This window comes from Heteronotia binoei, chromosome 1, assembly GCF_032191835.1.
Source record: "Heteronotia binoei isolate CCM8104 ecotype False Entrance Well chromosome 1, APGP_CSIRO_Hbin_v1, whole genome shotgun sequence".
Classification (NCBI taxonomy): domain Eukaryota; kingdom Metazoa; phylum Chordata; class Lepidosauria; order Squamata; family Gekkonidae; genus Heteronotia; species Heteronotia binoei.
This window is the reverse complement of record NC_083223.1, coordinates 187,272,973-187,294,723: the sequence shown is the minus strand read 5'-3', so window position 1 is coordinate 187,294,723 and position 21,751 is coordinate 187,272,973. Positions and strand designations below refer to the sequence as shown.

At 45.1% G+C, this 21,751-nt stretch overlaps 1 protein-coding gene across 5 annotated transcripts in view; it reads right to left on the bottom strand.

Annotated features, from left to right (window-relative positions):
* The window catches only part of BABAM2 (BRISC and BRCA1 A complex member 2), a 287,811-nt gene that overhangs the window by 178,162 nt on the left and 87,898 nt on the right, over positions 1-21,751 (bottom strand). For all 5 annotated transcript variants that reach the window (XM_060245154.1, XM_060245182.1, XM_060245163.1 and 2 more), the window contains exon 7: positions 17,306-17,415. In XM_060245154.1, coding sequence (XP_060101137.1) covers positions 17,306-17,415 — 110 coding nt within the window. The remainder of the gene's footprint in view (positions 1-17,305; positions 17,416-21,751) is intronic.

Genomic DNA, 21,751 nt, shown 5'->3' with positions numbered 1-21,751 from the left:
AACTTTTCTGTGTATCTGTTTATACAGAATTCAAAATAACAGACTTCACAGCGCTCAGAAGTTTCCGTGAAGCCATAATATTAAACAGAAGGCTTTTGAAGGCCTTTTGTAGATTTGACAAAATTAAAAGGAAGAAGATACTTTTGTATGAATCTGAGAGATCACAAGCTGTAATTTTACCTAAAATCGAAGATTTTGTGATGGATTAAATCACTTTCTAAAATAGAGAAGGCCCTCAACATTTAGCAATGTAAATCTCTCTCTCTCCCTCTCCTTTCTTCCTTCCTTCCGACCCAGTGGCCTTGAACGGAAGATTCTTTTCACTCACTGTGAAGTCTTCCTTCTCTGTGGTCCCGGAGTGGTCCAGTCCTCACTCTTGGGAATCATAGCTCCTCCCTTTGATAGCAGGGCTTAACAAACTTGACCCGGAGGGGAGGTGCTTGATCCTCAGAAACTCAGATCGTCTGCCAGCTACCACACCTCCCTAAGTATAACTCCAACATAAATAGGAGAAAGGAAATTTCCAGGGAACAAACACAACCCTCTCCTACACATATCCTGAGCCCCTGTCTAAAGGGCTCTATGGCGGAAAAACCCCAAACCTAACAGTGTACTACACCGGATTCAGTTGCGACTTCCAACCCCGTGGTCCCAGGTCAAAGCTGAAACCCTTTATACACAACTGGGTGGGTAGGACTGGACCACTCCGGGACCACAGAGAAGGAAGACTTCACGGTGAGTGAAAAGAATCTTCCGTTCTCCAGTGGTCCCAGGAGTGGGCCAATCCTCACTCTTGGGACGTAAAAAAGCCGTATCCCAGGGCGGGCCTCTCAGCTTTGCCCAGAGACCACGTGTTGGAGGACTTTCCTTCCAAATGCAGCCTCAGCCGAAGCCACCTTATCAATCCTGTAGTGCCTAGTGAAGGAGTGAACCGACTTCCAAGTAGCCGCCTTACACACCACTTCCAGGGATGGAAAAGCCCTATAGGCCGCTGAAGTAGCAGCCCCTCTAAGTGAATGAGCCGTCACCCCTACCGGGGGCTCCAGTCCTGTTGCCTTATAGGCCTCACTAATGCACCCCCTGATCCACCTGCTAATGGTGGAGGCCGATACCTTGCGCCCAGTGTCTGCAGCCCTGAAAGAAACAAACAAGGAATCAGACCGGCGAAAGTCCTTGGTTCTGTCCAGATAGAAGCTAAGGGCTCTGCGAACATCCAGACAGTGCCATGCCTTCTCCTTCTCATGAACCGGATTAGGGCAGAAAGAGGGAAGCACAATGTCCTCTGCCCTATGGAAACGGGAATTCACCTTTGGCACAAAGGCCGGATCAGTGCGGAGCACAACTTTATCCTGGTGGAATACACACAAATCCTTATGTATGGACAGAGCCTGAAGCTCTGACACTCTACGCGCCGAAGTGATACCCACTAAGAATACCACCTTAAAGGTGAGCAACTTCAGGCTGCATGATGCCATAGGCTCAAAGGGCTTGCCACAGAGAGCCTTCAACACCGTGTTCAAATTCCACGATGGGAATCTATGGACCTGCGGTGGATTAAGCAAAGCCACCCCCTTCAGAAACCTCCGGATGTGTGGATGTGTTGAAATAGCATTGCCCTCCTTAGATCCCCTCACCGCTGCTATGGCCGCCACCTGTCTACGTAGTGTACTGGTACTAAGGCCTTTCTCTAGTCCCTCCTGTAGGAAAGACAACACCACGGAGACCGAGGCCTGTAGAGGATCTTCCCCTTTAACCACACACCAGGCATGAAAAATCTGCCAAGTGACATTATAGCTTCTGTTAGTTGAAGCCTTTCTAGAGGACAACATGGTGTCTATTACTGGAGTGGAATAACCTAGCCTAACTAACTGCTGCCGCTCAATCTCCAAACAGTGAGCTGAAACATTTCTGGTCGCGGATGCTGCAGGCAGCCCTGAGAGAGTAGATTCCACCTTGTAGGAATCTGCCATGGCTCTACTATTGACAGTCTTTGCAGTTCCGGGAACCAGGCTCTCCGAGGCCAAAAGGGGGCCACCACAATCACCTCCGCTTTCTGTTCCTGGACCCTCTGCAAAAACCTTTGGAGGACTTGGAACGGAGGAAAGGCATACAATAGAGTCCTCGGCCAGTCTGAATTTAGAGCGTCGATGGCAACTGCTCCTCTGCTTCTTGTCCTTGAGAAATACTGTGGCACCTGATGATTGTCGTCCGACGCAAACAGGTCCACACTCGGTGTCCCGAATCTTTGACAAATCTTGCGAAATGTCTCGTGGTGAAGTGACCATTCCGACTGGTTCAGCGCCTGTCGGCTCAGCCAATCTGCCACCACATTGTCTTTTCCTGCCACGTGTGTGGCTTTGATGGACAGAAGATGACCTTCCGCCCACCTGAAAAGGGCCTCCGCTTCGTCTTGTAGCTTTCTGTGTCTGGTGCCGCCTTGGCGATTTACATAGGCTTTTGCCGTCATATTGTCTGTTTGTATCAGGACGTGAGTCCCGACCACCCATTGTCTCATGTGAAGCATGGCCAGACGTATGGCTCTCAACTCCAGAAGGTTTATGCTTTCCCTGGCTTCCTGGTCGCTCCACTGACCCTGCGCTACTGCTCCGGACATGTGAGCTCCCCAACCAAAAAGACTGGCGTCTGTGGTCACCACCACTCTCTTGGGTTCCCGCATCTCCTGCCCCAAGGAAAAAAGGCTGGGAGTCTGCCACCACTCGAGGGCTCTCGATAGGTCGGCTGGCAGTGTCAGAGAGATCGAGCTTCTGGCACCTATTTGCTTCTGAAAAGGTAAAAGAAATTTCTGAAGTGGCCTCGTGTGAAAACGCGCCCACTGAACGATGTCCTGGCACGAGACCAGCATTCCCAGTAATTTTGCCAGTAGCATCAGTTTGACTTGCTTCCTTTGCTTGACTTCTGCCATCAGCTGTAAAATCTTTGTCTGTCTCTCCGGAGTCAGAAAAACCTTGTCCTTGTTGGAATCGATCTGAACACCTAGGTGCGTCAGAGACTGGGAAGGAAGCAAGAAACTCTTCTGAATGTTTATGACGAACCCATGCGCCCTGAGCAGCCTCATGGTCAGGTCGAGGTGTTTCTTCGTCTGCTCCGCCGACGAGGCCTTGACCAGAACGTCGTCCAGGTAAGGAAAAATCGACACCCCCTGTAACCTGAGGGCTGCCACCAGAGTGACCAGAACTTTTGTGAACACCCTGGGAGACGACTTGAGCCCAAAAGGCAAGGCTCTGTATTGGAAATGGCGCCCGTCGTAAGAGAAACGAAGAAACTTCCGATGACCCCTGGCGATTGGGATATGAAGATAGGCTTCCGACAGATCTATGGAGGCCATGAAGTCCCCCCGCTGGATGGCAAGAAGTATGGACCTCAGTGTCTCCATCCAGAACTTTTTTGTGACAACCAACCTGTTCACCCACTTCAGATCCAGTATCGCCCGAACATCCCCATTCTTTTTGGGTACCACGAAAAAAACTGAGTATGTGCCTTGAAATTTCTCTGACGGAGGTACCGGTTCGATGGCTTCTATCGAAACTAGATGGTCGATGGCTAGCAGTAGTGTTCGATGCTTCTCGGGAGACTGTGATCTTCGTACTTCCAAAAAACGGTGTCGGGGGGGGGGAGTAAAACTCCAGAGAGTAGCCGTTGGTCACTGTGTCCAACACCCATCTGTCTGAAACTGTTTGATGCCACACATGGGAGAATCTCTGAAGTCGTCCCCCTATCTGACTTGTGTCCGTGGACTCGTCCCTGTCACGCTGAGGTGGGCTTCTTTTGGCCTTTAGCGGGCTGGTTCTGTTTCCCCGTGAAGGAAGGTCTACCTTCTCTAGGCTTCGACTGCCACTTTGTTCTATATGGCTTGAAGGATGCTTGCCTGGACTCTCTCCTATTGCCACGAAAGGACTGAAACCTTTGTCTCGTCCTGTTATCTCGTCGTTTGGATGGCAGAACTTTTTTCTTATTTCTGTCCTCAATAAGGTATCTATCCAAACCTTCTCCAAAGAGTGAGGACCCTTTAAACGGAACTGCAGCAACCTTAGCTCTAGCCGAAGGATCCGCATCCCAATTTCGTAGCCAGGTATTTCTTCTGGCCGTAATGCTACAGGCCATAGCTCTAGCTGACAGCTGAACCGCTTCCAGAGTAGAGTCTGATGCAAAAGCCGTGGCTAATGTTATCTTTTTAAGAGAGTCCTTGACGTCCTTAGGCAGGTCATCCCTCTTAGCCAGGTCAGATAGCCAAATATATGAAGCTCTACAGAAGAGAGACGTGGTGGCTGACACCTTCAAAGAGCTGGCCGAGGCTTCAAAATCCCTCCGCAGAGCCTGCTCAATGCGTTTATCCATAGGGTCCCTTGGCATTCCATCTGCATCCATCGGGAGTATGGAATTAGAAGCCAAACTATTGACCGGGTCATCCACCACCGGTAACTTCAGCCTCTTAGCCGCCTCTGGGATGAATGAAAAGAACTTGGAAAAATTAGAAGAAACTGTTTTCGGCTTGGCCGGGTGCTCCCACTCTGACCTGATAATAGAAAAGAAACCTGACGGCAATGGCACCTGTAGGGGTTTGGCCCCTGATTTTGGAATGATGTCTTCCATACCCAAAGGAAACTCTGTATCCTCCTCATCTTTGCATTTGGGGGTGTACTGAATCTGCAGCGTTCTAATCACCTTTGGGAGTAAGCATGTATACACGTCTGCAGGAAAAAGTTTGGAATGAGTAGAGGCTACCCCCTCCTCTTCCTCAGAGAGTTCCCCAGTATCTGGAGATGAAGAGGCATCCGATAAGTCAGAATCCTCTTCCTCTTGATCAGAGGGACAGGAGCGTATCTCTGTCCTGCTGCGCTTAAGAGGTCTAGGGGAAAAACTTTCCTCTTCCTTATCAGCCTCTAAGTGTTTAGTCTTGGATTTTCTTTTGAGTGGGGGGGTTGGAGTAGCCACAGAGGCTGCCTGGACCTCCTTTCTAACTATTTCTTGTATCCAGGATAGAAGATTAGACTTTGCCTCATCTGCAGAAATATCATCATGATGAACTTCTGCCCTCTCTTCCTGTGCTGGTGAATCAGCCAGCTCCAGATCACAAGTGCCCTCCTCCATTACAGCTCCCTTGGGGAATCTGGTGGAAGCGGCCATCTTAGAATGTATGGCCCTGCAACAACAAAAGAAGGCACAACCAAAATGGCTTCCATTCCCGCCAAAATAAGCCCCTCCATGCACTCCTTTCCCCCACCGGCTCAACACTGGAATCCTCTTAACAAAAAACCAAACATTCCCTTGCTTTGTTTCCTTCCCCTTTTCCCAATGGCCAAATAGATAGCCAGGCCTCTCTATGCCAGAGAGGCTAAGGGATAGGGAATGAATGGGAGGGGGGAAGTGGGGGGGAAGCGCTGAAAACCATAACTGGCTGCCAGTAGCTCCCAACATAAAACTTTCCTCTTCTGGAGGCTTCCTGGGGATGGGACCATCAGGGCTAGGTCAACTGACCTCCTCAAATCCCCCACCACTCTGCAGAGCTTTCCCAATGCAAGCCTTACCGCTGCTGGGTTTCCAAAAGCTTCTGCCTCCGTCGTTCCAGGAGGGCTGCGTGCTAACACGAGTCCTCTCCCAGCTGCTCGCTCCCTCTCTCCTCCTCTCCCTTAATTCCTTTGTCCCCAAGGCCCCTGGGTTTGCCAGAGTGCCTTTGTAGGGCGACTGGGAGAAGGAATGATCAACAGCCTTCGGCACGTCCACCAGGCTGGAAAGAGCAGAGGGAGGGCTTCGCGCGCTCGTGCCTCACTCCGAGGCTCCTCTGGCGTCGTTGGAAAAAACGCGGGAGGAAGAGTGCCTCCCAGAACGGCCACAAGAGGGAGCTCTTGCCTTCCCTTCTGCCGTCCAGGAAATTTTCAATAGGTATGTTCCTCTTGTTCTTCTTCTTCTTTATTTCTTTCTATAATGTACCGGGCCAGGAGCCACAAAGGGGCTCTATAGCACGTCCTGCTTCGATGGCAGGGCTAAAGAAACTGAGTTTCTGAGGATCAAGCACCTCCCCTCCGGGTCAAGTTTGTTAAGCCCTGCTATCAAAGGGAGGAGCTATGATTCCCAAGAGTGAGGATTGGCCCACTCCTGGGACCACTGGAGAACAGGCAATGACAGTTTATGTTATGTAGATAAATAAAGATCCAGGACTGTAACTTTTCTACAGGGTCAGGGGATCCCCTACCCTACAGCCCTCATTTTATGCCACCATTCCTGCAGCTGGAAGAAGAAAAATATTTTTTAAAAAAATGCTGTTGGGTGAAAGTGTGATATCACTTCCTGGGAAAATCTGGAGGAGGTGTTAGCTCACGCTAGGAATTACCGAAAACTTCATGGTTTTACCACAGAATTCCTGCTGATGCCTAGAAAAGTGTGATGTTCTCCCTGAAAGTGATCTCATGCTGTTATCCACCTGCATCCCATTCTGGACTCCAACTGGTTGCTAGGCCATACCTGGTAACATTCTCAGGATCAGAAGGCACAACTAAGAAAACTCCTCAAGGATTATATAAGATGCATAAATATCAAAGGAATTTTTGACAACACTAAGTTTTGTAATGGATTTACTCAATAGTTCCTGATGAAAACTAATTTAAATAATCAGTGTTCAATTAAACTATTCTTCTACAATCCCCACCCTTCTGGCTTGGATCCAGAGCAGTGCTTCTCTGGATGCAATTTTCTCACCACCTTCATCCCATTGCAGCCCCAAATGACCACCCAATGCTGTTCCTGGGGGCTCCCGAACACCCAGAAGCAGCATTTTGGGACATTAGTAATGCCCTATAGATGTGTGCATTCACAACAAGCAGAGTTAAGCTAAAGTACTAAGCAACTCTTTCAAAATTCATTAGAGAGGTGGTACAGAAAATTTTCCATTTCTAAAAATTAACTGTTTTATAACAACAAAAATGAATGGATTCCATTACTAATGCAATATTTGGGAATCAAGATAGTTTCAAAGTTATGATTGCTCTTGGCCTGGGACCTGTTTTGTTCAACATCTTTATAAACGATTTGGATGAAGGAATAGAGGGAATGCTTATTAAATTTGTCGATGATAATAAATCGGGAGGGGTTGCAAATACAGTACAAGACAGAAACAGGATACAGGATGACCCTGACAGGATGGAAAACTGGGCTAAAACAAATAAAATGAATTTTAACAGGGAAAAATGTAAAGTTCTGCATTTAGGTAGGAATAATTCAATGCATGATTATAGGATGGGGGAGACTTGTCTTAGCAGTACTATGTGTGAAAAGGATCTAGGGGTCTTAGATCATATGCTGAACATGAATCAACAGTGTGATGCAGTGGCTAAAAAGACAAATGCCATTTTGGGCTGTATCAACAGAAGTATAGTGTCCAGATCACATGAAGTGATGGAATCACTTTGCTCTGCTCTGGTAAGACCTCACCTGGAGTATTGTGTTTAGTTTTGGGCACCACATTTTAAGAAGGATATAGACAAGCTGGAATGGGTCCAGAAGAGGGCAATGAAGAAGGTGAGGGGTCTGGAGACCAAGTCCTATGAAGAAAGGTTGAAGGAGCTTGGCATGTTTAGCCTGGAGAGGAGGCGGCTGAGAGGTGATATGATCACCATCTTCAAGTACTTGAAGGGCTGTCATATAGACGATGGTGTGAAATTGTTTTCTGTGGCCCCAGAAGGTAGGATCGGAACCAATGGGTTGAAATTAAATCAGAAGAGTTTCTGGCTCAACATTAGGAAGAACTTCCTGACAGTTAGAGAGATTCCTCAGTGGAACAGGCTTCCTTGGGAGGTGGTGGGCTCTACTTCCTTAGGGTTTTTTAAACAGAGGCTAGATGGTCATCTGACAGCAATGAAGATCCTGTGAATTTAGGAGGAGGTGTTTGTGAGCTTCCTGCATTGTGCAGGGGGTTGGACTAGATGACCCTAGAGGTCCCTTCCAACTCTATGATTCTAATGTTTTCCAGGTGATTGTACCTAGGAATTATGTGACGGAGTTTGGTTTATTTGTAAAGAGAAAAAAGAAATAAAACCATATATGTTATAGTTAAAGAAATCAAGTTATAAATTCACCTGATTGGTTCTGTAAGTCAAATCAAAACTAAATCTAAAATTCTCATTTGCATGTCTGCTCCCTCATGGTGGAAGTGATATTATAATAATCACCTATCTGATATGAACTAACAAATACTTGAAACAGGTTCTTTAAATTTCTATAGATATTATTCCAATAAAAATAAATGCCACATAAAGTTTTATAATTGTTTGAATATATCATTTAAACCACATGATCCCCCCCCAGTCAGATATTTCAATTCCTGTACTTGTTGCTAATAGGACATATAATGCCAAAAAAATTATGACTTACAAGAAAATATGTATAAAAATAACAACATGAAAACAATATAGCATAAACCTTAAAAAATATTCTCCAATAAAACAGTTGCATCATAAAAGCCATCCTAAGACCAAAGATCTTTCTGAATACTTTCTAAACCCAGAGAATGAGATACTCAGCTATGCATTTTTCCAGGCCCAATGCTAGAATTTCCTGCGCCCCAGATCGAATTCCGCTTCTCCGCCCCCCCATGGCTAAATTCCACCCGGTACTAGAGTTTCCTGCGCCCCAGGCCAGATCCCACTCCTCCGGGTCCCCCTGGCTAAATTTGCATGCCGATGACATCACTGTCATGCCCCCCCCCACTATGTCGAGGCCACCCAAGTGTCGGAAGGCCTCTGCAAAGTCCCGAAGGCACCAGGCATGCTCAGAGCGCACTTGCTGCCACCACGCCTCCCGACTTTGTAGAGGCTTTCCGAGCCTCGGAAGGCCTCGGCAAAGTCCCGAAGGGAGTGGGCACACTAAGAGCACACTTGCTGCCACCGTGCCCCCCGACTTTGCTGAGGCTGCCCAAGCCTTGGGAAGCCTTGGCAAAGGGTGCATTCTGAGTGCACTCGCTGGCACCACACCCCCAACTATGCTGAGGCCGCCCGAGCCTTGAAAGGCCTACGCGAAGTCCTGAAGGCAGCGGGCATGCTCAGAGCACACTTGCTGCCATGTCCCCCTGACTTTGCTGAGGCTGCCTGATTCTTCAGAAGCCTCTACAAAGTCAGGACAGCAGCGGGTGCAGAGCATGGAGAGAGGCGGCACCTTGTGACACCCCTATGCCAAGTGGCACCCCAGGCAGCTGCCTACTTGGCCAACTCCCACTGCAACAGCCCTGCATCCTTCAGTGATATAAGTGAAACTGACTAAGTACCTCAGGAGCCACCTGTGGCTCTTTGACATTTATTTATTACTATGAGTAAGGTCTGTTGTGAAGAAAAATACAATGGTTTCTAGAAGGAGGCTCTGGCAAGCGCCCTGCCCACCGTTGCTGTCTTCCCATCCACCCAAGTTAAGGCATTCACTCCCTCCACCTCAAGTGGAGCGGATCTCTGACATCTGGAGAGTAGTTGTAATTCTGAGTGCTCTCCAGCCCTCACCTGGAGATTGCAATGGTGGTTCCAAGGAGGAAAGGCCTCTGGGTAAGTGTCCCCCACCCTTGCTGTCTTCCCACCCACCCAAGTGAAGGCATTCACTTCCCCCCCACACACACACAGCTCAAAGGTGATCTCTGCCATCTAGAGAGCAGTTGTAATTCTGAGTGATCTCCAACCCTCACTTGGAGATTGGCAAGAGTGGTTTCCCACGAAGAAATGGCATTGTACCTGTCTGAGGTCCCATCCCTCTTCAAATCCCACCCTCTCCATGCTGCACCCCTTAAATGTACAGGAATTTCCCAACCTGGAGTTGGCAACCCTATCTCTTTCCCATTATCTGCCACTCTGACTTCAGCTTTCCATCACCTTCCTCCTCCCTGCAGCTTCCACATAGGAAAAGGACAGTATTTCTTCATGGGGGGAAGCAGCTTACATTATTCTCCTCTCCCCCCTTTGATCTGAACAACCACCCTATGAGGCAGGTTAGGTTGGAAGTCTGTGACTGGTCCAAAATCACCCAGTCAGCTTCCACAGCAAGAACCTGGGTCTGACAGACCCCACCCTGAAGCTCTAACTTGTATGCTCTTGTTGAAGTCCACCACAAAATCCCCAGGAAGTTCCCACCAACCTGGAAAGGTATCACTACAGGTCTCTGGGCAAGTGCCCCCCCACACTTGCTGTGTTCCCACCCAACCAAGTGAAGGCATTCATTTCCCTCCCTTAGGGAGGAATCTCTGCCACCTGGAGAACAGTTGCAATTCTGAGTGATTTCCAGCCCTCACATGGAGATTAGCGACAGTGGTTCCCCAGGAGGAAAAGGCTGATTTGGAGAGTGGCCTTGTATCTGTCTGAGGCCCCACCTTTCCTCACACCCAACCCTCTCCAGGTTTCACCCTTCAAATCTCCAGGAATTTCCCAACCTGGAGTTAGCAACCCTATCTTCCTTCTCAGCCAGCCATACTGGAATGAGGTTGAAGGGAGGAGGAAGACAGGGAGTTACAGGAAAGAGGCAGGAAAGACTGTGTTGTATATTGAACTCTGTCTTGCCAGAGCTTGAGTCTTCAGCTAAGCTACCTAGAACTCTAAGCTTTGTCCAATCAGGAAAGAGACTGTTTCTGAGGGAACTGTCCTGATTGGGCCTTAAACAAACATTTGGATTGGCTGATTCTTGGAACACTTGTAACATTGCGTATAGTTATTAAAAGATGATGGGCTGGAGGCCACGTCTGGAGTGTATATGTGGGGATATTGTTGGACTTCTGTGTGCTGTGTTTTGTGAGCTGAATAAATCACTTGCTGATTTTGAAGAAGAGCTGTTCCCGCCTCAGTTTATAATAGACAGAAATGCGGGAGAGCTCCCTGGCTTATTTTGGTGGCCTTCGGAGGCTGCCTGTATTGGCAGACAGTCTGTGTGGGCCATTGATAGGGCGGCAGAGATCTGTTGCTGGTGACAGCCACCACACCTTTTGTGAAGCTGCAGTACAGCAGCAGTCCTTTCTGGAGAGGAGTGACAAGTGGAGTGCCTCAAGGATCTGTCCTGGGACCTGTTTTGTTCAACATCTTTATAAATTATTTGGATGAAGGAATAGAGGGAATGCTTATTAAATTTGCCGATGATACTAAATTGGGAGGGGTTGCAAATAAAGTACAAGACAAAAACAGGATACAGGATGACCTTGACAGGCTGGAAAACTGGGCTAAAACAAATAAAATGAATTTTAACAGGGATAAATGTAAAGTTCTGCATTTAGGTAGGAATAATTCAATGCACGGTTATAGGATGGGGGAGACTTGTCTTAGCAGTACTATGTGTGAAATTGATCTAGGGGTCTTAGTGGATCATACGCTGAACATGAGTCAACAATGTGATGTGGTGGCTAAAAAGGCAAATGACACTTTGGGCTGTATCAAAAGAAGTATAGTGTCCAGATCACGTGATGTGATGGTATCACTTTACTCTGCTCTGGTAAGACCTCAGCTGGAGTATTGTGTTCAGTTTAGGGCACCACATTTTAAGAAGGATATAGACAAGCTGGAATGGGCCCAGAGGAGGGTGATGAAGATGATGAGGGGTCTGGAGACCAAGTCCTATGAAGAAAGGTTGAAGGAGCTGGGCATGTTTAGCCTGGAGAGGAGGCGGATGAGAGGTGATATGATCACCATCTTCAAGTACTTGGAGGGCTGTCATATAGAGGATGGTGTGGAATTGTTTTCTGTGGCCCCAGAAAGTAGGACCAGAACCAATGGGTTAAAATTAAATCAAAAGAGCTTCCAGCTCAACATTAGGAAGAACTTCCTGACCGTTAGAGCAGTTCCTCAGTGGAACAGGCTTTCTCGGGAGGTGGTGGGCTCTCCTTCCTTGGAGGTTTTTAAACGGAGCTAGATGGCCATCTGACAGCAATGAAGAGTCTGTGAATATAGGGGGAGGTATCTGTGAGTTTCCTACATTGTGCAGGGGGTTGGACTAGATGACCCTGGAGGTCCCTTCCAACTCTATGATTCTATAAGGCCAGTTGACAGAGAGGACACAGAGAAGAATGGGAGATGTGTCTATCTGAGGTAAGACTGCTTTTAGCAGTTTGTTCAGCATTCTTGGCCCAGAGTATGTGGGGGCGGGGGAGTCAGTCAGTGGGAGGAAAGAGATTCTGACTGAGCTGTGATCAGCCAATGATTTCTGGAGTGCATGGAATGTACCCCTAAACGAATAGGAGAGCTCCATTTGGCCACCCCACAAGAGAATTATGATATATGATTTGATTTTTAAAATAGTCCCCACTCACCCAAATGGTCTTGCAGCAATTTAAAACTTTAAACTATAGAATAATGTAAAAACAACAATAACAAATATTAAATATTAACAATAAAATATTAAACTATTAAAATATGTGGATAGCCATGTATCACTTATAAAACAACTCAAAGGCCAACATAAACAATTTGGTCTTACAGCCCTGTAGAAACTAAATAAGTCCTGAAGGGTACAGATGTCATCCAAGAGTGCATTCCACAGTAGGGGCCACAACTGAGAAGGCCCTTCTCATGGTAACAGCCAACCATTGTTCCTAGACAATGACCAAAAGGCAATCAAGGGGTTGTACCCATGGTACCTGTATGGGGCATTGTAACCTTGCTACATGCCACCTGCGGCTCTTCTAAGCACTGAACTCATCCAGGTGTGGCACATGACCCATATTTTAGGAAAGTTGTCAAGGTACAGGATGGAAATAAATGTGGTTATTTTGGGTAAATTCAAAAGGGGTTTTCTGTGATCTGTAGAGTAAGTATTACTGAGTGAAATATTCAAAAGGTGCCACAATGAAGGAGGCCCTCTGGATGATTGCCACTCAGAAAATAGGGGCTCCCATTATATGGGTATTGAAGCCTCCCATTATCAAAAGCCTAAATGATAGGAAACAAGGGCTGGATGACACACAAGATTTTTTGTTTTTTTCCTAGTGCCCAACATCAGATACATAAATTCCCCATAAGCGTTTTGACAGAATATCTGGGAAGAAAAACTAAATTAATATAAACCTAGGTTGCACTACCCGCTGGTGTGAATACTGAGTAATAAAACATAAGACGAAGATAAGACCTCTTGCCTCATACAACCAGATCTTGGTAATACATGCCAAATGGAATGCCAGTTAGATTTAAGTCACAGATCTATTCCTAAGTAGAACCATACTGGATCAGACCAAAGGCTCACCTGATCCAACATTCTGTTCACACAGTGGTCAACCAGCTCTCTGTAGGAAACCTGTGAACAGGAAGCCTTTAACACCATCATTCTTCCTGTGCTCCACAGTAACTGCTTCAAGGAAGCATACTACTTCTGGTACTGGAAGAAGTAGATACCCATAATGGCCTTGCAGCCCTGCAGAAACTAAACAAGTCCTACAGGATGCAGGTGTCATCCAAGAGTGCATTCCACAGGGTAGGGGCCACAACTAAGAAGGCCCTTCCCCTGGTAACAGCTAGCCATTGATAGCCATGAATTTGTCCATTCTCTTTTTAAAGCCTTCCAAGTTGGCAGCCATGACTACATCCTTTGGCAGTGAGTTCCACAAATTAAATATGCACTGTGTAAAGAAACAATTCCTTTTGCCTGTCCTAAATCTTCAACCCTTCAGTTTCAGTGGATAAACCCAGGTTCTAGTAATATGGAACAAGGAGAAAAGCTTCTCCCTGTCCACTCTCTCAATGCTATGCATAATTTTATAAATCTCTAGCATGCCTCCTCTTACTTGCCTTTTTTCTAGGCTGAACAGCCCTAAGTGTTTTAAATGATCCTCATAGTGCTCTAACCCCCTGGTTGCTCTTCTCTGCATTTTTTAAAGCTCTACAAAATCCTTTTTCAGGTGTGGTGACCAGAATTGTACACAGTGTTTCAAGTGCAGTGTCACCACAGATTTATATATTATAATACAGAGGAATGATACTGGCAGTTTTATTCTCTATTAAAGTTTTAATTATGGCCAATGCAGAATTTGCCTCTTTCATAGCAGCCACACACTGGGTCAAAATTTTCATTGAGCTATCCACTGCCACTGCAAGGTCCCTTTCTTGGTCTGTTGCTGGCAGCTCAGATCTCATCAGTATATATGTGAATCCGGGATCATTTGGCCCAATATGCATCACTTTAGACTTGTTTACATTGACTCTCATTTGCCCTACTAATGCTTATTCTCTCAGTGAATAGTTACAGTTACCTGAAACATTTCTTTCTCTTGTTTCTACATTTTAGCAAGCAGGTTCTTTTCTGTAAATACCCTGCCCATTTATGGGCACTGGAAACCTTCCAGGTTAACAGTCTGTAACCTTTTCTTTAGAAATTTTGATTTGTTAAGCTGTTGAACAAAACAAGAACTTTTTTCCAGTGGAAACTTATTTTTAAGTTAAGGTACTTGTAAGCCTGAAGTTGTCCTAAAGCAGCTGTTAAGCAGACTGTTCAAGACCAAAGGACAAGGGGGGTGGGTGGGTGGATAGAAAGGACACACTCAATGCCAAAAATGGAAGAAGGGAAATCTAATGAAGGCAGTGGGCTTTTTCCTTCTGAATGCTTCCATTTTAGGAGTAAAATTAGTTTATTAGAAATTTGTTTGCTAACTGTATTGTACCATAGTTTTAAAGAGAAATATTCTGACATATGCTTGGATTTATTAGACTACAGCTTCTAGACTGCAGTTCAGCAAATAGAGTTTCCCATAAAAAAGCAAAATCTGCCTTTCTATTCCCATAGGTCACTTATAAAGGAACAATATTCAATGAACACATATGCTCATATAACAGAATATTTTACAGCTAAGTTTTCTCCTCCATGAAGCACTGTATTAACAATTCAATGTCATACTTCTTTCTTGTTCATTCAAAATACACATCATCTGTGCATCACACTTACTCAGCAAATCAGTGATATGGCACAAAAGCAAAAAAGTGATACTTCTGCGATATTCTAGGACATGCAACTATATCATTCCATCTGTATTGCCACGGCTGCATGGCACCAGGGCAAAAACAGATAGAGAAGAAGGATGAAAGAATGGCAAGTTTAGTTAGCGTCCAAACCAGTATTCTAGGAGCAGAATCCCTGCTCTTCACAGAAAACATGATTGGTGACACCCTCACACCCACTTAGACCTTATCTTTCAACCCTGACTGAACAGATTAGAGGACTGGTACTGGGCTACTTACACTACTATCACTGCACATCATGATAAGTGGATAAGCTGCAGCAAGGAAGCCTAGATCAAATAAGTTGCCTGAATGCACAGAATGAGACCATCTTATTCTCCTATCTTACTTGAGGCTTTAGGATTGCATAAGCAGCAGAAGAAATTGGATGAACAGGAACAATGGACAAAGGAGGAAGGCAAGTATCTGTGTACACAATGAACAATTAACAGAGATTTATGCTGCTGGGTACACAAACTTACTAGTAGCCTGAAATGATACTTTTGCAATGACTGACCACTATAGACAGGAAACTAAGTATCCTGCATGCAGAAAGCTTAGGATACAGGGAGGGTTTAGCTGCTGGCAACTATGATGTGACACCATGATGGCATTTTCTAACACAACTATTGTGGTTCTCAGGGGTGGCCCAATCACTAGGCAGCCCTAGGTGGCTGCCTGGGACGTGACCCCAGGGAGGATGCCAGTTAGGGCCCTCCTGCCCACCCTCACCTCCATGGTGAGGGAAATAACTGGGCACAGCTGTGGCATAGCAGGGTGCCTGTGCCTCAAGAGTGTACCGCCAGGCTGCCATTGCTTCGCCGCATGCATCAGATGCAGGAGGTGGAGGTATGGCATCTTGGTGGCACACGTTCTAAAGTGCAGCCACTGTGTTCGCCCTCGCCGAGGACAGAGGCAGGGTGCCTTGCCTAGAGAGCTTGGCACTCTAGAGCTGCCACTGGTGGTGCTAGATGTTGGTCACCTGTCCAGTAGCTATAAATAGTCACTTTTTTTACTTTCTCAATTTTATTAATGAAATATTAAATTGACATTATGGCAATGCTGATATGTTTGCACTAGTGGTGATTTGACAGGAGCACAGAACCAGGATTTAACATTATCTATCTTATGAAGAAAACCAAGATGAATCCATGAACCACTTAAGTCAGCACTGGCATGGTGCCACTGGCTCCAAGGAGACTAAACAGACTAATAGGATGCTGATACCACTTCTGGTTAACAATAAGCATGGAATGGGAAAATGGTGCTTTGTGTTGGTTTGTGGTCCATTTGATCACTCAAACCGGTGGGTCATATTGGTTCATGGTTCATTTGATTTCCCAAACTGGTTCATGATTTGTTTGGTTCAGGAGATGTAGAACAGCCCCCTTGTGAGTTAGAGATGTCAAACTCACCAGGAGTCTTCAGCAGGCTCTCCTCCATCTGACCTCCATGTTTGGCAAAGATTAAATTTGGAATGTCTGAGTTATAGCCCCCCCACCCCAAAGTAGGTGCCCCCAGGAAGGCTCAGCTTTCATGATGAAGACTATTATTTCTTGTGCTGCACTGCAAAGTAAAAGCAGATGAGTCAGGGTGTCTGCTCCCACAAAGCAGAATGGGAGCTCTGTGATTGGCTTCCAGAGCTGCCAATCAAACTGTGGATAACTGCTATGGGCAGGCCTCAGATTCAGTGGGAGCTCACTGGAGCACAGCTCCTGAACCTTTCTGAGAGTTCCACCTTCTCCCTCTGAGAGTTCCACCTCCTTGTCCATTGAATAGTATGTGCAGCTGCATAACAATCCCTGGATGAGCTCCACCACCTATTTTTCTACAAAACAACACCTGGCTATGGGTTTTTCTAGGGCTCCCAGAAGTCCACCCCCAGCACTGCCTAGGAATTGATTGAATTAGTGCCAGGCTGTCTGGGAAAACAAACCCCAAAAATGGCCAAATGAAACATCAAGGAAAAAAGATTTTGTTCTACAGATCTGGCATGGTACGACCAAATGAACTTGTTCAAAACAATCCACAAACTGGCCCGATTCATGCACGAAGAACAATTTGTGGATCGGTTCATGCTCATCCCTATTTATGGTTCCTGAAATTTCAGGGAAGTTCAGGCTGCTTATAGTGCTGCTACTGATGGCTTGGCTCTATAAGGTCTGTACATTTAAAGACAGAATTACCAACACACGACTATCACTAGATAGCTGCTTATCGTAATCATCAACCTGGTTTTTCTCAATTAAAAGTCAAAGTGGTTTTATCCTACCCCAAACTCCTACATAAACCATCAGAAAGTAAAACTAAAGATCAGGAAAACAGGAATATGCTATATGTAGCATTACACTTACTGTTCAATTCGGGGAGACAGATACAGTTTGGGAAAAACCTGGGCAGCTTCTGTATCCTCAAAACTGACTGAAAGAAGAGCAACATCTTCCCCAGGGTCTTCATTTGCATCCTAGAAACACACGTACATAAAAAAGAAGGCAGATTTATAGCAGTTGTTATAACAGGAGAGAGCCCAACGCCATGTTTAGGTTTGCAGTCTGCAATTCACACCCTTTAAAAATGTCTATAGGCAAGTTGTTCAGCACAGAGGGTCACACTGGAAATATAGTATTAGCAGGGAGTGATTTACATATTTTAGTTGCACAGGGTCGACATAAATTACATGTCATTACCATGAACATGGCAGATGTCAAGTTACTGCTAGTGGGCATGTCACAATATTCTTATGCAGAAATTGCTCCCCTCAAAACTTGAGTCAGCTCATTAAAAAAAAAAACATTGATAAGTAGAAAAAACAAGAGATTGAGGTTGATTAATACTTGCTTCATAGTTTCCAATCCTGCAACTTTTTTTTTGCCATCACAATTTCAAGCCGCCCTTTGCATCCATGAATTGTTTTTAAAAGACAAAGGTTCTGGTCTATGCGCCCAAGATCAGGCACGACAGCATAGACCACAATATGGATGCTTTATCTGACAATGTAATTCTTTTTGTTGTTTTGGTCAATATAACAAAAGTAGATTCAGTGAAGGAATAGTGACAATAAACTATGCAACAACATTCTACTATTACAGTATTACTAATGACCTGGAGCAGTGGTCTTCAACACATGGGTCTAAACTCTCAGATGTATCATGAGCCCTTATAAAGCCCTTATTTGTATTGCTTTTTGGAAGGCCCATAGTGTTAGTGTGCATCCACAGTGTGTAAGAGTGCCATGCCTCCTGGCTCTCTTTTCACGCATGCTATGAGCAGCAGCAGGAAAGTAAAGCGAGAGCACTCAGTGGAGTGGATTTCTCCAGAGTTCTAAGACTTGATTCAACCTTCTCTTGGTGCTCAGTTTGTGATGCCTATTCTCAGCTGTCTTGGTCAGCTACTTCTGGTTCTAGCCTTGACACTGGGAAGCTCATAACTGTCTTCCTGCTGAACGTGAGACCTACTGAGCACCTTGTCATGAGCTTGTAGCTCAGCAGATCCCATGTTCAGCATGTCATAGGCTGAAAACATGAAGACTACTGTCCTTGAGAATAAATATTCCAGCACAATGTTCCACAGCTGAATAGAACAGCACATGTTTTGCATATAGAAGATTCTAGGCTCAGTCTTGGACTTCTGTGATAAAATGGCTTTGGGGACATGAGAGAATTTGCACAGCTTTTGCCAACACAAAAAAGAGCTACATGGGACCAATAATATGAGCTAGTATTACAGCAGTGGAGACAAATAAAATGCTACATTATTATTATCCCACCAAATTGTACATTTTTATGGTCCCTGTATTAATTTTCATCTAAGTAGAAGAAATTTTGTGTCAGTTTTGAAGTTAAGGGAAATCAGCAGATATGCCTTTGTCCAAAACAAAATCAATGATAACGACTATAATTTTTTTTTTTAAATTAAATTAAGAGTATAATGAAAAAACAAGTTCTCTGATGATCATGCTGACACTGCCAAGAAGAAGGCAGGGAGCCAGATAGAGGCAGGAAAGGGCATAGTCAGGAGGCAAGGCTGAGCTTGGACTTGGTGAAAGACAGAATGGGAGAGACAAGAGGTGGGAGAAAAGAGACAATCTGATCATTATACTCTTAATTTAATTTTTTTTTTAAATTATAGTCGTTATCATTGATTTTGTTTTGGACAAATGCATATCTGCTGATTTCCCTTAACTTCAAAACTGCTGCCTTGCTGTGGCGAGAGGGCTTGTGTGGTTCAATGAGGCCGTGGGCTATGCCATGCAGGGCCACCCAAGATGGACGGGCCACAGCTGAGAACCCAGACAAAATGTGATCCACTGGAGAAGGAAATGGCAACCCACTCCAGTATCCTTGCCAAGAAAACCCCATGGATAGTAACAAAAGGCTAAAAGATATGGTGCTGGAACCCTAACCCTCAGGTCAGAAGATTCCCAATATGCTACTGGGGAAGAGCGGAGGGCAAGTACAAGTAGACACAGAAAGAGTGAATCAGCTAGGCCAAAGCCGAAAGGACACTCAGCTGTGGATGTGTCTGATGGTGAAAGGAAAGTCCGATGCTGCAAAGAACAATACTGCATTGGAATGTGGAATATAAGATCTATGAATCAAGGTAGGCTGGATATAGTCAAACAAGACATGGCAAGACTGAACATCGACATCTTGGAATCAGTGAACTAAAATGGACGGGAATGGGCAAATTTAACTCAGAGGATCACTACAACTATTACTGTGGGCAAGAGTCCCACAGAAATGGTGTGGCCTTTACAGTTAACAAGAGAGTGAGGAAGGCAGTAATGGGATACAATCTCAAAAATGACAGAATGATCTTGGTCTGTATCCAAGGCAAACCATTCAATATCACAGTAATCCAAGTCTATGCCCCAACCACTGATGCAGAAGAGGCTGAAATAGACCAGTTCTATGACGATTTACAACACCTTCTAGAACTAATACCAAAAAAAGATGTCCTCCTCATCATAGGGGACTGGAATGCCAAAACAGGAAGTCAAAAGGTAACCGGAACAACTGACAAGTTTGGTCTTGGAGAACAAAATGAAGCTGGGCAAAAGCTAATAGGGTTTTGTCAAGAGAACAAGATGGTCTTAGCAAACACCCTCTTCCAACAACCTAAAAGGCGGCTTTACACATGGACATCACCTGATGGGCAACACAGAAATCAGATTGATTATATATTCTGCAGTGAAAGACGGAGAACCTCTTTACGGTCAGCAAAAACAAGACCTGGAGCTGACTGTGGCTCAGATCATGAGCTACTCATCGCAAAATTCAGGCTTAAACTGAAGAAAACTGGGGAAGCCATTAGGCCATTCACGTTTGACCTTGATCAAATCCCTTATGAATATACAGTGGAGGTGAAGAATAGGTTTATGGAACAAGAGTTGATAGACAGAGTGCCTGAAGAACTATGGACGGAGGTTCGTGACATTGTACAGAAGGCAGCAATCAGCACCATCCCAAAGAAAAAGAAATGCAAGAAAGCATAGTGGCTGTCTGATGAGGCTTTACAAATAGCTGAGGAAAGAAGGAAAGCAAAAGGCAAAGGTGAAAAGGAAAAATTCACCCAATTGAATGCAGATTTCCAGAGAACAGCAAGGAGAGATAAGGAGGCCTTCCTGAAGGAACAATGCAAACAATAGAGGAAAATAATAGAATGGGAAGGACAAGAGATCTCTTCAAGAAAATTGGAGAAATCAAGAGAACATTTTGTGCAAAGATGGCAATGATAAAGGACAAAAATGATAGGGACCTAACAGAAGCAGAAGTTATTAGGAAGAGGTGGTAAGAATACACAGAAGAATTATACAAGAAGGATCTCAATGTCCTTGACAACCATGACAGTGATATTGCTGATCTTGAGCCAGACATCCTGGAGTGTCAAATGGGCCTTAGAAAGCATTACTAACAACAAAGCGAGTGGAGATGATGGTATCCCAGTTGAGCTATTCAAAATCCTAAAAGACAATGCTGTTAAAGTGATTCACACATTATGTCAGCAAATTTGGAAAACCCAACAGTGGCTACAGGATTGGAAAAGGTCAGTTTATATTCCAATCCCAAAGAAGGGTAATGCCAAGGAATGTTCAAACTATCGCACCATTGCACTCATTTCACATGCCAGCAAAGTCATGTTAAAGATTCTACAAGCTAAGGTTAAGAATAGGAAAAGGAGTTCGACAAGGATGTATATTGTCACCCTGCTTATTTAATTTATATGCAGAGTACATCATGTGGAATGTCAGCCTGGATGAAGCACAAACCGGAATTAAGATTGCCGGGAAAAACATCAACAACCTCAGATATGCAGATGATATCACTCTAATGGCAGAAAGTGAAGAGGACCTAAAGAATCTCTTGTTGACGGTGAAAGAGGAGAGCGCAAAAGTAGACTTGAAACTCATCATAAAAAAAAATAAGATCATGGCATCCGGCCCCATCATTCCTTGGCAAATTGAAGGGGAAGACATGGAAGTAGTGACAGACTTCACATTTCTGGAATCCAAGAACACTGCAGATGGTGACTATAGCCGTGAAATTAAAAGACATTTACTCCTTGGGAGAACAGCTATGGTAATCCTGAGCAGTAGAGACATTACTCTGCCAACAAAATTCTGTATAGTCAAGGCGATTGTATTCCCAGTAGTAATGTATGGCTGTGAGAGTTGGGCCATAAGGAAGGTCGAGCGCAGAAGAATTGATGCTTTCGAGCTGTGGTGCTGGAGAAGAATCTTGAGAGTCCCTTGGACTGCAAGAAGATCAAATCAGTCAGTCCTAAGGGAAATCAACCCTGAC